Source organism: Myotis yumanensis, unplaced genomic scaffold (genome assembly GCF_028538775.1).
Source record: "Myotis yumanensis isolate MYYU_CA2020_CCGP unplaced genomic scaffold, mMyoYum1.0.hap1 SCAF_12, whole genome shotgun sequence".
Classification (NCBI taxonomy): domain Eukaryota; kingdom Metazoa; phylum Chordata; class Mammalia; order Chiroptera; family Vespertilionidae; genus Myotis; species Myotis yumanensis.
Window position 1 is genome coordinate 9,292,819 of NW_027223763.1, and position 17,505 is coordinate 9,310,323.

Consider the following 17,505-nt stretch of genomic DNA (forward strand, 5'->3'; position numbering starts at 1 on the left):
CCCCTACCCTCCCTCCCTTCTACTCTCTCTGAAAAGCAATGGAAAAAACTATCCTCTAGTGGGGATTAACAACAAACAAACACAAAAACAAACAAACCACCAAACAAAAGAATTTCTTTCTTAAATTAAAAGTCCTATATTAAACTGTGTATAATTTTAGTCTATTTTGAATGATTCAATTTACACAAAGCTTTCTATCAATTACTTTGTGGTGTGTATTGGCCACCTCAATAAGGACTCAGAAATCACTTTAGGTCTTGAATAAGTTGCAAAAATAGTGTAAAGTTTTTCTAACCTAACCTGTAGTTCACTTATCAAAACAATTGATACAAGACTATCATTAGTTAACAAACCTTATTCAAATTTGTCAGTTGTCCTTTCCCCGCCTCTTAGCGCCTGCTCCTTTCGCCCATTAACCCTGCCTCCTGCGCACTCCTTTTCCTGCTGGGGCCCCAGGTTCCCCCAGCCCTCCGGTCCTTTTCCTGTCCTAGGATACAACCCAGGATGGCACACTGCGTTTAGTTATCATGGACCTGCATTTTTAAAAATGTTTTATTCAAGAGCTGTGTTCTTGGGCAAAAAGTACTTAATGTCTCTGATTCTGTAATAATAGACGTGATGTGATTAAGAACAATAAAAAAATCTACCAGTATATGCCCCTGCCTGGGTGGCTCAATCAGTTGGAGAGTCCTCCCATACAATTCTCGTCGGGGCACATACCTAGGTAGCAGTTCCATCCTGTCTGGGCGCGCATGGGAGGCAACCAATCACTTACTCTCTTTCTCTCTCTCTCTCTCTCTCTCTCAAATCAATAAAAACACATCCTCGGGTTTGAATAAGGCCTATTAAAAATATGTATAGGGAATAGTTCGAAAATTTCAAAGGTAACAAAATAGTTTTTTGTTTTTTTTTATTGTTCAAGGCTGGGCATATGTAATGCAGCGTTTCGTTGTATTTAAAAAACAAAGAAAACGAAAGCGTATTACTATTGCCGAGGTGTTTTGTCCCAGCGTCGGACCCGTAGCCCCGCCCTCGGCCCGAGAGAGGCTCGCTCTCATTGGGCGGCGTGCATCTGCCCTGACACAGGAAGGCCGGCCCATGGGTCCCCGCAGCCGGACACCGCGGCTTTTCTCTCGGGGCTCCAGGCGCTGACCCACTTCTCTCCCCTCCAGCTGGGCGCCCCCTTTCTTTCGAAGCGTCCGGAGCCGCCAGCCCGAGGGGTCCGGACCGAGCTAAGCCGGTAACTGCGCTGAGGTCGGCGGGGAAGATGCGTGTGGAATGCGGGTGGCGGGCGGGCCAGCTTTGTCCGCGGTCCCTTCGACCCCCGTGGTCTCCGCGACTCCCTGCCCCGCCTCCCCCGCTGGCCCCACCTCCATCGGGCTCCCACAAAGGCTCAGCGGGCCCCTCCATCGACCCCGCCTTCCCCGCAAACCCTTGTGCAGGCCCCGCCCTCTGCCCCACCCCGTCTGCTGGCCCCGCCTTCTCCCGGAGCCCCTCCACCGTCCGGGCGCTCGCTGCCCACGGTGCACCACCTTGGCCCCCTCCACGCCTCTTACGTTTGGTTCTGTCCCTCCTCTTAGCACCGGCTCCTTCCTCTCAATTAACCCTGCCTCCTGTGCACCCCTCTTCCCGCTGGGGTCCCCAGGTTCCCCACCCATCCATCTGTCTCCATTTGGGCTGAGCAAATTGTGCAGAGACCGGCTGCTGGGCGTGAGAGGGCCCTGCTTCCTAGAGCTCCCTGCCCGGTGGGCGAGTCCCTTTCTAAGGGAGCGTAACAGGCCCGGGGATAAGTCTGGAATGAAGGAAACAGTATTGCTAAGCTTCATGGAAGGAGTGCTGCGGTTTTCACCCTCCCTGCCGCGTCTGCTGGCAGGATTGCGCGGGGCTGAGCTGTGCCTTTCTCTCAGAATGTCCCAGGCTGCTTCTGATGCAGAATATTGGCTCCAACTGTTGTCCTTTAAACTCTTGGAAAGTAGTAACATCTTGTCATGGGCCCTTCTTTTAACCAGAGGTGGTAGGGCTTCAGACCTCATCCATCTAAGCCAGTGGTCGGCAAACTCATTAGTCAACAGAACCAAATATCAACAGTGCAAAGATTGAAATTTCTTTTGAGAGTCAAATTTTTTAAACTTAAACTATATAGGTAGGTACATTGTTATTAACTTAATTAGGGAACTCCTAAGGCTTAGGAAGAGCCATACTCAAGGGGCCAAAGAGCCGCAGTTTGCCAACCACGGATCTAAGCCTTCAGTGTGCTGACTGGGCTGAGGGCAGCAGACAGGCAAGTGATTGACTTAGCGACTCGGCATCATCCCCTTGATCCTTTTTGAGATTTTCCTGAGGATGCTTACCCAGTATTTCAATTACCCAGCAGTCTTAACTGATAGGAAACCCTAATGTATGTGTAGATAAAACCTCCAGTTAATGAATAGACTTCAAGCCACTGCACTGAGTAAGTACTAGTGTCCCTTACTCAGAAGATGGTGGCTGATACCATCAGTTTCTGTAGTCAGGCCTCCCTGGGCCACTGAACCCAGCTGCACCATTTGCTGTGAAGTTTGGCAAAGAAACTTCCCTTATGTGAGCCTCCGTTTTAACCTTCTATACAAACAGGTGATTAACCCATCACACAGAGTCGTGATATGGATTTGTTGAGATCCTGCTGATGAAGGGAAAAAAATCACTTCTAGGGTCCTCTAAACAGTGGGATCTCAGCACAAGTGAGCTCCTACTCTTCCGATTCAAGTCTGCCCGGTTCAAGCCAGCAAAGAGCCTGATATGTTTGTTCCTCTCTCCCAGGCACCATGACCACCCTGGATGATAAGTTGCTGGGGGAGAAGCTGCAGTACTATTACAGCAGCAGTGAGGATGAGGACGACCACAAGGACAGAGGCAGGGGGGCCCTGGCCGGCAGTTCGATGCCCGTAGGTGCTAAGTTGGCAGGCGAAGGCATCTCAGTTAACACAGGTACCGGAAATCCCTGAGCTCTGGGAACAGGTTTAAAAATGTCGGTTAAATATGTATCCGTGGCCGTCTCCTGATGAATTCCTTCTATCTCCAGTCCACTTCCAGAGATTTAATGTTGTCATTTCACCGTGCATACTTCTAGCCATGTTACTGCACAGTACAGATATGTATGCATAGCACCACGGCAGTGAACACAGACTGGCCTGCATTTGAGTCCAGCTTCTCAAATTAGTCTTTGTTTGATGACACGTAAGTCATAGGTATGAGTACATTGGTAGTATAAATTCCTAGAAATGGCATATTTACTTTTTTTTTTCATTTTAGTAGTTCCAAATTGCTGTCAAGTTGAGGTGGCACTGTGTTATAGGTTAGCCAGGAAGACAGTGTTTCTCCATACACTTGCCCTCCTGCTGTGTTCCCACACTTTTTGATCTTTGCCATCCGGATGGATGACAAATGGTAACTCATTGTAGTTTTATTTTCTCTATTTTCAAGAGTGATATTGAGCCTCTTTTCATAATGTTAGGGATATTTTCATATTCTTTGCTCATTTTAAAATTGAGTGCTTGGTCTTTTTCTTCTTAGGGAGATATATATATATATATATATATATATATATATATATGAAATTAATCTATAGTATGAGGTATAAATACTTTTCGTTTGTCTTTTGACTTTGTGTGTTTTTTTTTTTTCCTGGCAAGAAATATTTGTTTTTATGTACTTAAAAGCATTATTTTATAGTTTCTTAATTTTGTTTCTTACTTAAAAGGCCTTTCTTCGCTCTAGGATTATAAAAAACTGCCCCATGCTTTTCTTAATATATTATGATTTTATTATTTCTTACACTTATAAATTCATCCAGTGATTTGTCTTTTACTGTACTTTATCACACTGTTTTAAAATACTGTATTATGATATGTTTTAGTATGGTAAGGCTAGTCCTTCCTCAGTACTCTTCTATGTCATTATTTTTCCTAACTTTTATTTTTGTGTTTTTCCAAAGCAAATTTAGGAGCACGCACACATATGTGTAATCACATATTTTCACTGGGACTGCACTAAATAAGTGGGTTAATTTAGGGGCTATTGGCACCCTTACGTGATGTTGGGTCACTCTAGTCAGAAATAAGACATTGCCTTTCCATTCAGGTTTTCTTAGCATTTCTCGGTAGTATTTTCTTGACATAGATTCTTAGCGCAGTGGCTTGTGTATTTCTCAGCATGTTGCATGCTCCCTGTGGGGTCAGCAGCAGCTCTGCTTCTCCTTCACATGTCCTCTCCGAGGAACTAGCTGAAAGACATGCCTTTCTCATGACCAAGCGCAGGGAGCAAGAGAGGGCTGTTGGGGACATGTAATGGCTCATACATATTTTGCTCAGAATTCATTGGCCAAGAGAAAGTCACAAGGCCAAGCCCACATCACCTGGTTGGGGAGGCATGTCCTCATTCCACAGAGGCACAAGTCACATGGCAAGGGGCAGGGTTATATATAAGGGGCAGGGAGGTGTGGGGGTAGCTTGAGTAGCAGAACAACCTGCCATAATGTAAAAATTCAGATCATACAGAAGTGTAAAAAGGTTCCCTTAGATCCTACTACCTAGAGACAACCACTATTAACACCCTTCTAGTCCTTTCCCTATGAACATACAATATGCACGCACACATATATTGGTATCCATAAATATTTATACATACACATACAGTTCTTTTTCTATATTGTTCTGCATTTGCCCCCCCCCCCTTTTTTTTTTACCTAATGTATTTGAACATCTTTCATGGCAGGGAACAGAGCTACCTCTTTCTAAGAGTTCCTATACTTTCCTTTGGGTAGATGAATCATAATTTATTTAACATCAATTAAATAACGCATCTCCTAATGTTGGACCCTTAGCTTGGCCCTTTAAGTACGGCAAACTATGCTGCATGGACATCATTGTGTGTAGACTACGCTGCCCTCTGAGAACGACGCTGTGCAGTCGATGGAGGGAGCTTTAGACCGAAGTGAACTGGTTGGTCCATAACTCCTTGCCCATTCTTGGTTACCTCCACGTTCACCCTTAACTCAGGTCCGAAAGGTGTGATCAATGACTGGCGCCGCTTCAAACAGTTGGAGACAGAGCAAAGGGAGGAGCAGTGCCGGGAGGTGGAAAAGCTGATCAAGAAGCTGTCAATGACCTGCAGGTCCCATCTGGACGAAGAGAAGGAGCAACAGAAACAGAAGGACCTCCAGGAGAAGATCAGTGGGAAGGTAATTCCTAGAACCCTGGCTCTTCTCCAGAGCTGCCCTGGCGGCTGCAGCTGGGCTTAGTGATTCAAGAGGTATGGGGTTTGATGTGGCGTCCAAGGGGCTGCCATGCTGGGGAGCGTGTAGTGTCATGTCATAACTCAGACTCACATGGGCTTGAATCTCAGCTCAGCCACTAGTGGCTGTGGGGACGTCTCTTCCATTCTGAGTCTAGCTTTTCATTGATTAAATGAGGTCAGTAGCCCTACCTCACAGGGCCCTGTCCATTGAAAGTGCCCAGTAAATGTGAGTTTTCTGTCCTTGATTGATCTCTGACCTTGGGCCTTCAGAAATAATCCTCTGAGGTTGGTAGTATTATCCCCATTTATTGGATGATGGAACCAGTGCTTAGAGATGGGAGGGGACTTGCTCAGGGTCATGCAATTAGCAAAGCGTTGAGCACCTGCCCCCTGGTGTTTAGTGTGCATCATAGCTACTGGTCGAACGGTCAGCCAGTCACTTAGGCTTTTATATATATAGATAATGCTAACTGGCAAAAGCAGGTCATAGCTTAATTTTGACCCCCACAACTGCTATTATAAAAACAAAAGCCATTTCAGCATGTGACTATGTACTGTGTGTGTGGGATGTGCATGTGTGTGTGCAGGGCCAGGATTCTGGCTGTTCTTTTTAAAGTTCCTTAATGTCCTGTTGTCTATTCAACAAAAATAAAACCATGAATAAAATAATCCATTGTCAAGACTGACAACAAAGGAAAAGCAGGTGAAGTGATATTATCTGATGCTGCCTATTTGGATTTGAGAAGCAATATTAATACAGTAGTTAAAAGCCTGGTTTTAAAATAATCTAGTTTGATTCCTGACCTTACACCTGTTACCTATGTGAATTGTGCAGATGATCTCAAGTCTTGGAACCTCATTTCTAAAGTGGGGAAAATAGGTTGGGGGGGAGGTAGGGAGAGATTAACGGGGGAACTTATATGCATAGATATATAGCCCATGAACACAGACAGTAGTGTGGTGAAGGCCTGGGGAAGAGGTATGGGATGTAGGGAGTCAATGGGAAAGAAAAGCGGTGGTGGTGGGGGTGGACATCTGTAATACTTTCAACAATAAAGATACATTTTAAAAAACTTAACATAAAAGAAATAAGTGGGGGAAATAAAGGTCCCTTTCCAATGGGGTTAGCATAAGAATCAGTGAAGTGTCACACACACAGAGCGCTGAGCATATTGCCTCGCGTGTCCTAAGCATGTGGTACCTGTGAACGGTCATTACAGGTGCTCAGTTTGTGTTTGGGATGCTCACTTGCTGGTCCTCCTGCAGATAACTCTGAAGGAGATGGCCATGATGACCGGGGACCAAGACGACGAGGAGTTTCTGCAGCAGTACCGGCAGCAGAGGATGGAAGAGATGCGGCGGCGGCTCCATAAGGGGCCCCAGTTCAGGCAGGTGTTTGAGATCCCCAGTGGGGAAAGGTTTGTCGACATGATTGACCAAGAACGGAAAAGCACCCTCATCATCGTCCACATCTACGAAGATGGCATTCCGGGGACCGACGCCATGCACGGCTGCATGGTCTGCCTGGCCTCGGAGTACCCCGCCGTCAAATTCTGCCGGGTGAAGAGCTCGGTGATCGGGGCCAGCCGCCGCTTCACCAGGAACGCCCTTCCTGCGCTGCTCATCTACAAGGGGGGCGACTTGGTTGGCAATTTTGTTCGCGTCACTGACCAGCTGGGCGAAGATTTCTTCGCTGTGGACCTTGAAGCTTTCCTACAGGAATGTGGATTGCTCCCTGCAAAGGAAGTCGTGGTGCGGACGTCTGTGCGTAACTCCGCCACCTACCACAGCGAGGACAGCGATCTGGAAATAGACTGAACTGACTCTGGTGGCGTAGATCTCTCATGGTTTGGGCGGGAAGATACATCTCTGTGCTGATTTTTCTTCCTTCCTCTGTCTTCTGGCTTTGCAGCTATTCTTTGTAGTCCCTTTTGTTATATGTCAAGTCAAGAATTTCTTAGATTAAATCAGAATGCCGAATCATCGTGTGGCCAGCAATAAAGCGACTGAAAATTGTGTAACAGGGAACCAGGCTTTTGAACTGTTTACTCCAGATTCTCCAGCACGACATCCTTGTTGCCTCCACTCACTGTTTCCATGGCATCCTAAAGACTGTGTCCTGGAAATTCTCAGATGATCTCAGAGGCCTGGCCAGGGCTGGGAGTCTAACTCTAGTGTGTCACTTGCAACGTAAATAGTACATTTCCTTCATCAAATGATTGTAAATTATATTTTAATTGTAATCAGACCCACAGTCCAAGAAGGCAGTTAAACATTCCCCCTGAGATCCTGTCCTCTACTGGGGGCTTATTTTAAGGTTCTGGACGATGTGCACTTGCCCCATCAAGAAAGAGGGTGACCTTTGCTGCTGGGCCCAGGTGCCGCCTAAGCACAAAGTCTAGAGTAGGAGGAAGGATCCATGCTGACCACTGTGGAAGGCCAATTTGACTTACAAAGGAGAGCTGGGTGGAGCTGGAAAGCCTTTTAAAGGACGATCATTCAATAACATCTCTTTCTCTTCTATTTAATAAATTAATTTTTTGTTTAATGTAGATTAAAAAAAAAAGAAACTTTCCTCCCAGGGTGTTTTCTTTGTAGGCATTTTGTTTGTTAAGACAATGGGATCATTCTGAACATACTGTTTATAGTATGGTCAGCCAGTATAGCAAACCGTTTTTCATGTTATTAAATACTCTTCTACAACATTTTGTAAATGGCTGTTGATATTCCATCGTATGGGTGTGCTGTAGTTTGCTTGTTGGTTGTTGCTTAAAAAGAAAAACAGCACAGAATTTTTATTGCAAATCCTGCTGCACTCACTAGCGGATGTTCATTGTAGAAAATGTTATAAAAATGAATTAAGTTAAAAATATTTTTAAAACCTTATAATTCCACCAACCGAAAATAATCCCTGATATAATTTTACAGGTATCTTTCTAGTCTTTTTGTGTATTTATAATAATGATTGTCATGTATTTTTTTCTCTTACTTTTTGCTTTTAAAAAATGTAATCTGGAATTAAATATTAGCTTTAAAATTCTCAGTTTGGCTTTGCCTGGCCATTTAAGAATTGACTAACTACAAGATGGGTCCTGAAAATATCTGTTGTAGTTAATCAACAAAAAGAAAGTGCTTGGGCCCTAACTGGTTTGGCTCAGTGGATAGAGTGTCGGCCTGTGGACTGAAAGGTCCCAGGTTTGATTCCTGTCAAGGGCATGTACCTTGGTTTCGGGCACATCCCCAGTAGGAGGTGTGCAGGAGGCAGCTGATCGATGTTTCTCTCATCGATGTTTCTAACTATCACTCTCCCTTCCTCTCTGTAAAAAAAAATCAATAAAATATATAAAAAAAAATGCTTGGTTTTTCTGATTATAAAAGCTCATTTTGCCTGGCCAGTTGTTGAGCATTGACATATGAATGAGGAGGTCACGGTGCCATTCCATTCAGGGCATGTGTCGTGTCCTGGTTGCAGGCTTGATCCCCAGTAGGGGATGTGCAGGAGCCAGCCGATCAATGATTCTCATCATTGATGTTTTTATCTCTCCCTCCCTCTCTCCCTTCCTCTCTAAAATCAATAAAAGAAAAGCTCATTGTAAAAGTGTGGAAAGTACTGAAAATTATTAGAATCAGACAACTTGTCAATGTTCTAGTTTATTTCCTTTCAGTCTTTCTCATTGTATTTAATAACATTGAGAACTTATTGAATTTAATTGTTTTGTTTTATTTAATACTATATCATAAATACTTTGACATATAAAAGTTCTAAATAATTTTTAATGGCTTCATAATCCATTATTTGGATATGCCATAATTTATTCACTAGTCCATTATTATTGGATATTTCGTTTAGAGGCCCAGTTTTTTGCTAAAACGCTTAGTATTTTGGATCATTTAGTATAGATTTCTAGAAGAGGAATTATTGGATAATGAACAGGAATGTTTAAAAATAGCTTTCACCTGGCCAGGTAGCTCAGGTGGTTGGAGCATTGTCCCATACACCAAAAGGTTGTGGGTTCGATTCCCAGTCAGGGCACAACCGTGTTTGATCCCTGTTTGGGGCATGTGTGGGAGGCAATTGATCAATGTTTCTCACATTGATGTTTCTCCCTCTCTCTAAAAAAAATCAATTAAAAAATAGCTTTCACAAGACACCTTTTGGTCTAATTGGAAATGAAAATATATTTTGCTTTCACAGAACCTTGACTTTGCCTTCAAGAACGGAAATTATAGAAAAAAAAGTGAACAAACACGGTGTGGGGAAATCCTAGCATTAAATCACCAACTCAGGTATAGTGCAAATAGCACAGGTTTTGGAGTCGGATCAGGGTTCAAATCCTGCTGTCACTCACTAGCAGAATAGCTTCCAGCGAGGTACCTAGCCTTCCTGAAACTCAGGTTCCTCACCTTTGCAATGGGAGCAATATCTGTTTCTTAGGTGGTTCTGTGACTGTGTTTCCCAAGGTGTGGTCCCAGAGCAGCAACTTCACTGGGGAACTTGTTAGAAATGCAAATTCTTGCCCTCGCCGGCTTGGCTCACTGGATAGGGCATCGGCCTACAGACCAAAGGGTTCTGGGTTTGATTCTGGTCAAGGGTACAATACCTTGGTTACAGGCTTCTCTCTCACCGGGGGGTCCGTGCAGGAGGCAACCAATCGATGTGTTTCAGTCTTTCCCTTTCTCTTCCACTCTCTCTAAAAGACCAATGGAAAAATATCATCAGGTGAGGATTAACAACAAACAACAACAACAAAAACACACACAAAAAACCCCAACAACAACAAAAAGAAATGCAAATCCTCAGGCCTCTCCCTGGACCTACTGCATCAGACATTCTGGAAGTGGCCCAGCACCCTTCTTAGAAGCCCTCCAGGTGATCACGAGGCCGGATCAAGTTTGAGAATCACGGACCTATCGATGAAGGTGAGTGACGGCATCTGTCACAGAAGGGTTGGGAAAGGAGAGCACTCAGATCTTTCTCTTCCTGTTCAATATGATTCTCCTGGTTAGCCATGGGGTTGTGGGAAGGAAAGACACTGCTATCGGCCTCTTGCACACCGTCTCAGTAGTTGTCCAGCTCTCACTTTCCTCTGGAATGACAGCCTCACTGAGACGTGGCCTGTGTTCCTGCCTGTGGCATACCCTGTGTTCACTCGGGAATAGGCTGTACCAGCTCCGTGGGCAAGAAACTCACCCCCTCCATGCCTGCTTCCTTAAGTAAGGACAATTGTAGTGATTACCTCAGGGTTGCTGCAAGGATTCATTCAATGAGCCGGAGTTCTCAGCATGGTGTGGCACATAGTAAACATCCCATAAACGTCATCTTTATCACCATCCATTCTCCACAGAGCCTGTGTCCACTTATGAAAAAAGAGCCCAATCCAAGATCCTGGATCCCTTTGGACTGCTTGGAAAACCCCACCTAGACTTCAAAACTCAGTGCAAATCTCACATCCGCCCTAGCTGTTTTGGCTCAGTGGATAGAGCGTTGACCAGCGGACCCAAGGGTCCCGGGTTCTATTCCAGGTCTATTCCGGTCAAGGGCATGTACCTGGTGGGGCACGTGCAGGAGGCAACCAGTTAATGTGTTTCTCTCACATCAGTATTTCTCTCTGTCTCTCCCTCTCTCTTCCACTCTCTCTAAAAATCAGTGGAAAAATATCCTCGGATGAGGATTAAAAAAAAAAAAAAAAAAAGAACAAATCTCACGTCTTCTCTGGGCCCTGAGTCTGGCGGCTTCAGAAAGAAGCAGTCATGTCATTGTGTGTGCGCCCACAGGTTATGGTGACATTCGTTAAGAAAAGTGTTTGAGGACTCAAAGCCTTGGTCTCTTGCTGTCTGTTCCTTGGTTTACCTACCTGGACAGTGGGAATGACAGAGGTTGGCAGACAGGTCCGTGAGTTACCACTTAGCGCTTTGCTTCACACATGGAAACGTCCCAATTAGTTATCTACTGCTGGCCTCGTGCTATCATTTTGTATTTAATTTAATGAAAAATGTAAAGTTTTCCCTAAGTATGAGAGGTGAACACCCTGGTGGTTGGAACAACCTTGGCTCCCTTTCCTATAGGGTAATCCCATCTTCAGCGTGTGGGGTTGCCAAAGTTGAATTTTAATTGTTTGTTTACATATAAGACTATAAAGTCCTTGGGGACAGGGACTGTGTCATTTCTGGTCTCTGATCTAAGTTGACATAAGTGAATGTTTGCTGCTTAAGTGGGGAAAGTTCCCTCGTAGGTCAGAATTCATCGCCATAGGGCAGAAGGCTATCTATTATATTGCCTTTCCGGGAATGGAGGAGTGCTACCTACCTATGCTCACTGAGAACCTGATCACAAGTTCAAGCTAAATCCTAAACCAGTGGTTCTCAACCTTCTGGCCCTTTAAATACAGTTCCTCATGTTGTGACCCACCATAAAATTATTTTCGTTGCTACGTCATAACTGTAATGTTCTACTGTTATGAATTGCAATGTAAATATCTGATATGCAGGATGGTCTTAGGCGGACCGCCAAAGGGGTCACGACCCACAGGTTGAGAACCGACCTAAACCCTGCGAGAGCATGTGAAAACGCTGGTTATAACCAGATATGACCACATGGTGGAAGCAGAGGAGAGGGAACGAGTAGTTTTATTAAGTAACTGGAGCCAAACACTGGATTTGGGGCCTGAAGATGATTATGTCTTGCAACATATAGAAGTCATTTTATTTATTATTTTGTTGTTCATCCTCATCCAAGGATATATTTCCATTGATATTTTAGAGAGAGGAGAAAAGAGAGGGAAAGACAGAGAGAAACCACATCAATTGGTTGCCTCCTGCATAAGCCCTGACCAGGACCCAGGCCAGGGAGAACCCTCCAACCAAAGTAGGTGCCCTTGACCAGAATCGAACCCAGGACCCTTTGGTCCGCAGGCCGATGCTCTATCCACTGAGCCAAACCAGCTAGGGCTTGAGAGAGAGAGAATTTGCTTTTAGGAAACAGAACCAGAAAGTATTATATTCACTCACTTTAAAGAATGAATAACAAAGACAAATATTGTTTGGTAAGTACTACATATATACACTCTTATAGTATGGTCAGTTAAGTTTGAGAGAACAGCTGGTCCAGGAGGAGAAGAGAAAGGCCAGTCCCCAGGTTAAAAGTCCCATTATTCATCCTCGATGACCTTTTGTCTCTGTCTCACCTGCCTGAACTAGTGAGTGACTAACATATATTGAGACTTACTATGTGCTGGGCTGTATGTGGGAGCCCAGCCAGCCCTTCGCACCTCCGCCCTTCCAGCCAGGCGCTATGCGGTCTCCACTTTCCGTCCTTGGTTACCAGGGTTCTCTCCAGCTAGTCTTCAGTTGATTGTGCAGGGTGTTTTTTGTTTGTTTCTTTCTTTTTTTTGTATTTTAGTTGTAATTCCTGTTTGGTCCTGGGAGCGAGTCTGTATTGCACCCACTTACGCCAGCCATTTTTAAATCTCCTTTTCAATAGCGCCCCGTTGTGGACACTCTGGGAAAAGCCCCGAGTAAGGGTTTAGTCATGATAACGCCCTCTTGTGGATATTCTGAGAACAGCATCCTAGTGATGAATTCTAGAAGTCTGAAAAGAAAACCCCATCCTAGATACTCTGAGAAAGAGGATTGGTGTGAAAGATAATATTCTATAGCTGTTCGTTGGCTGGATTCTTATTTTTCCACTGTTCATTGACTACTCTAGCAACCTGATTCATTTAACAACTCTGAGCCTGAGTTTCCTCATCTGTAAATACAAATGCAGGAATTTCCTAAATGTAAATTAGTGGGTCCAGATGATTTTTTTCCCTTTGTTCTTTCTTCGGTTACAAGGAATTTATGCATTAGTCAATTATTTTCCTCTCTTGTGCAATGATTATTCATGTTGGTACTTTTATATTTTTCCATACTGATTTGTAAGATTTCTTTGTACATATGGACATATTTGCCATATATTTTATAAATATTTTAAATTCTTTGTTTAAATTTTAAAAATCGTAAATTTTTTATGGCCATAGAAAAGCTTTTAACATTTTTTATTTTTTGAACCATTTAAAAATGTGAAATCCATTCTTAGCTCATTTGCTGCACAAAGGTAGGTGGTGGGTCAGATTTGGCCTGTAGGCAGAGCTTGTACCCATGTACTAATATGGTCATTGAATTTGAACCATCTTTACATTCCTAGAATAAATACCTCTTGATTATGAATATACTGCTGGTTTTGATGTGCTAATATTTTATTTAACATTTTTGTGTTCATATTCATGTCAGATTTGGTCTAGGAGAGATTTCAAACTTTTCATGGGGCAGAGATATTTTTTATTTGGCTTACATAACATTGTAATGGGGTGGGGCCACAACATTAGTAACAAAGAAACAGAATTTCCGGAGGATGAGGCCCAGAAATCAGGATTTTAAAAAGATTCCCAGCTGATTCTAATGTACAGCCAAGAGGGCCCAGAGTTCTCTTTTATTTGTTGGTTTGTTTGTTTCTAAAAGAACCAGGCTTCGGTTTTATTGTTAAAGTCTGTTTTCAGCCATGGCCGATGTGGGTACGTGGTTGAATTCCTGGTCAAGGGTTTCAGATTGGATCCCCAGCCTGGTTGGGCACATGCAAGAGGCAATCACTCGATGTGTCTCTCTCCTATCCTTGTTTCTCTCTCTCTCGCTCTTAGCCCTCCCTCCCTCTCTTCCCCTCTCTCTAAAAATCAATGGAAAAAATATCCTTGAGGGGAAAAAAGGGGACGTATGTAATACTTTCAACAATAAAGATTTAAAAAAAAAGGAAAAAGAGAAAATATCCTCAGGAGAGGATTAACAACAACAAAAAGTCTATTTTCAAAAAAAAAAAAATTTAACTTTATTATTTTCTTTTAAGAATTTCATCTGAATTAATTTGTTCTTCTTCTAACTTTTTGAAATAGAGATTTATTTTAAGAATTTTTGAAAATCTTATTTTCTAAATAAACCATTTTCCTGCTTGAACTTTCTGTTCTGTTCCATTGATTTGTTTGTCTCCTTTCTGGGACTACATTATTATAATACTATCTAACATCTGGTAGTCCTAGACCCCTTTATTATTATTTTTCAAAATTTGTTTGGCTATTGGGCCAGATGATATCTTAAAGGCGCTTTAACATTCTTTAGTAGCTAAGGTGAAAATGCACCCCCCAAAAATCTCATTTGTCCCTTTCCTCCAAACCCAAGAAGCAGTCCTTATTCTTCTAGATCAGTGGTTCTCAACCTTGGCTGTACATTAGGATCACCTGGGAATCTTTTTAAAATCCTGATTTCTGGGCCTCATCCTCCGGAAATTCTGTTTCTTTGTTACTAATGTTGTGGCCCCACCCAATAACAAAGAAACAGAATTTCCAGAAGATGAGGCCCAGAGATCAGGATTCTAAAAAGATTCCCAGGTGATTCTAATGTGCAGCCAAGGTTGAGAACCACTGTTCTAGATACAGTTAGTCTTTTAAAATGCTTATAATCAATCTTTTTATGTGAATATGGTTTATGTGTATAGTGTATTTAAGTGTATTTTGTGTGTGTGTCTGTGTGATGTGTGTCTATGGGCTTGTGTATGTGCATAGATGCATCTATAGTGTGGGGCGTGTGTTTATATATGTATGAGGTATGTATGTAGTGTGTTTATTTTTATGTAGATGATGTGTATGTACATATAAGGTGTGTTTGCATCTATGGTGTATCTGTTTGTACATAGAAAGTGTTACGATATGTCTGTGTGTGCAGAGTGTTTGCAGAGTGTGTTTGTATTGTGTGTAGTATGTGTGTGTGTGGGGGGGGTATGAGGTGTAAAAGAGATACTGGGGCCCGCAATCACGGGGTGCTAGAGTCTTCAGGGTATGTTAGAAAGCCAGGCTTGGTCCTCACGTTCCCCTGCCTTTCTGGGGAAAAGGCACTACCCAGGCTCCCACTCACTTTTGTCTGGAGAAAAGAGTTGCCTGCCCCTTTCAGAGAAGGAAACTGTCCGTGCTCTACTAAGTAAGGGGCATTACTGATGGTGGTAAAGGTGGTGAAGGTGGTGTTATCACACAGGTGGGATCAGGATCAGAGTGGCATCGGGGTCTTTGAACTAAATAGGTTAGTTGCTAAATGGGGCTGAAGGAGTCAGGAGGGACTTGCAAGGCAGTGGGACCGTTGTCCTGAGTGGGGGTGAGGTGCCCATGTGGTCCTCCAGGCCATTGACGGATGGTATAACTCTCCTGCTGGGTCCCATGATCCTGAGGGTGCATCTGCCAGAGCTCACGGCTTCCCTGGTGTGGGCTCTCCAGTGTCCCGGGCAGAGCTGGGAAGGAGCCGCTGTCACCTTGGGCACAGCACGCTCTCCTTTCCTGCACACCTCCTAATTCCCACCGGGAGAGAACACCCCCCTCAGGAGGCATCCTCCGGCCAGGCTAGCCATGCTCGCCTCTTGCCCCTCGCGTCTACGGCACCTCCAGCCTCAGGGTTCTGTCTGCATCCTGTGGCTTGAGCCTGAGGATGTGCATCGCCCCTGGCTGGATGGAGTGGCAGAGCCAGGACACCCTGCACAGAAGGAAGCTTGACTCAGACTTCCCAGCCAGGAGTGAGCTCAGGCACAATCAAGTCCAGGGCGCAGGAGAGTCTACCTGCCACTGCATTGGGGCCAGGGGAACTGGCTGGCCCTTGCTAAGGACCGTGCTCGGAGGTGAGGCACGGCCTCACACAGTGCCAGGATTCAAGCAACCCACTGGCCTTCACGGGACTCAGCGGCACTTGGCCACTAATCAGTTTGCTGATTTGGGGCTCCGGCTCCCGTTTCTGCTTCCTGCCGGTGGCCAGCTGGCCCTGGGGCATCTAGTTCCCTCACCTGCATCAGGAAGGCGGGTCTGCTACCTCCACTTGCTGTTGGCCATGGGGCAGGTATGGACGCCCAGGAACAAGAGAAGGAGGGTCGTCTTTGGGGCAGACGGGCCTGCGTTTACATGTCAGCTCTGCCAAGTCATCCACTCTCCCTGCTTGAGGTTCAGACTCATCCCTGGTAAATTGGGGCTAATGCTTCTTGGGGTTCCTATGAAGATTAAATGAGATGATGTGTATAAATTGCCCAGTTTAGCCCCTGGCACCTGGCACTCAATATATATAACCTTTCTCCCTACTTTCTCTCTGACATCCCCCAGCCCTGTCTCGAGTGCATCACGGAGCCACAAATATCCATTTGGCAACTTCTGACACTTCCCATTTTTAGACTTACAAGACGAGCGGCTTTCCCTCCCACAGCAGCGATAGTCGAGATTTGCAGAGCAGATGTCTTGGTGTGAAACTGCTCCCAGGAGGCGTCCCATGAATGTTTGCAGACAAAACTGACCTTTCTTCCAGCTCTGCCTCCTTACAGCAGGCCCTGGAGATGGAACGCGTCTACCGCCCTCTGCGTACTGAGCGTTTCTGTCCCCTCAGATTCTGGGAGCCCGTCCTCCTGTCCCCGGGCACCAGGCTGCTGAGGGGGACCACGAGGCTGGCTGCAGCAAGCTGCTCTGGTCTGGACCCGCGCCAGCCTGTTCTCCTTCAAGAGGAGGCTCAGGGGGGAGCCGGAGAGGGCAGGGCTTGGGATGGCGCTACAAGCCGGTGGCTGGGCCCATCCAAGTGTGGAGAACACTTTTCCAAAGCCTCCGGGGCCAGGAGGGTGCTCAGGTCTGGTGATTACAGGTCTGCGCTTCAAAAGCATGTTACAAACCTGGCTCAGCGCTGGCCCTGGGGAACTGGACGAGCAGGCCCAGCGTGGCCGAGTGGGCAGCCCAGGATCGGTCCCGGAGCCGGGAGCCCTGGCGTGGCCGCCTGTCCTGCGGGCTTCCGGGGGGACTGCCGTCCAGGCCGCCGTGGCTGCCCTTGCAGTTGGGGCGCCAGCGCCTCGCAGCCTGCGGGCCGCGTCTGCTCGGTCAGGTGGAAACCTCCCCATTCAAACCCGCGCGGGCCAATCAGGGCCTGGCGCGCCCGCCAGTTCAAACGCGCGTTTGGGTCCAGCCCCAGCCGGGCCTCCGGCTCCCGCCTCCGAGACACCGGCTGCGCGCGGGGGGGGGCGGGTGAACCTGCTGCCTCGGTTACGGCGGAGCAACACAGACGCCTCGGGTTACCGGCTGTCCCGCCAGGCGTGGGGCCGGCGGCCATGGAGCACTCCCTGCACCGCGTCTCCCTGGGGAGCCGGCGCGCGCAGCCCGGCTTGTCTTTCTACCTCTGCACCTTTGGTAAGTGCCC

The 17,505-nt window shown here is 45.7% G+C and overlaps 2 protein-coding genes across 4 annotated transcripts in view; both read left to right on the forward strand.

Moving 5' to 3' along the window:
* Positions 1-1,089: 1,089 nt before the first annotated feature.
* PDCL (phosducin like) lies at positions 1,090-8,795 on the forward strand. 2 transcript variants are annotated; one of them, XM_070430736.1, is made up of 4 exons: positions 1,090-1,254; positions 2,800-2,967; positions 5,037-5,218; positions 6,541-8,795. In XM_070430736.1, the coding sequence occupies exons 2-4, from the start codon at positions 2,805-2,807 to the stop codon at positions 7,090-7,092; spliced, it is 897 nt and encodes a 298-aa protein (XP_070286837.1). In that variant the 5' UTR covers positions 1,090-1,254; positions 2,800-2,804; the 3' UTR covers positions 7,093-8,795. The 2 variants fall into 2 exon arrangements, with proteins under 2 accessions (XP_070286837.1, XP_070286836.1); XM_070430735.1 differs by having other exon boundaries at positions 1,090-1,240; positions 6,541-8,794.
* Positions 8,796-17,399: 8,604 nt separating this feature from the next.
* Positions 17,400-17,505, forward strand: part of RGS3 (regulator of G protein signaling 3) — a 113,561-nt gene continuing 113,455 nt past the window's right edge. For both annotated transcript variants that reach the window (XM_070430738.1, XM_070430740.1), the window contains exon 1: positions 17,400-17,495. In XM_070430738.1, coding sequence (XP_070286839.1) covers positions 17,417-17,495 — 79 coding nt within the window. In that variant the 5' untranslated portion in view covers positions 17,400-17,416. The remainder of the gene's footprint in view (positions 17,496-17,505) is intronic.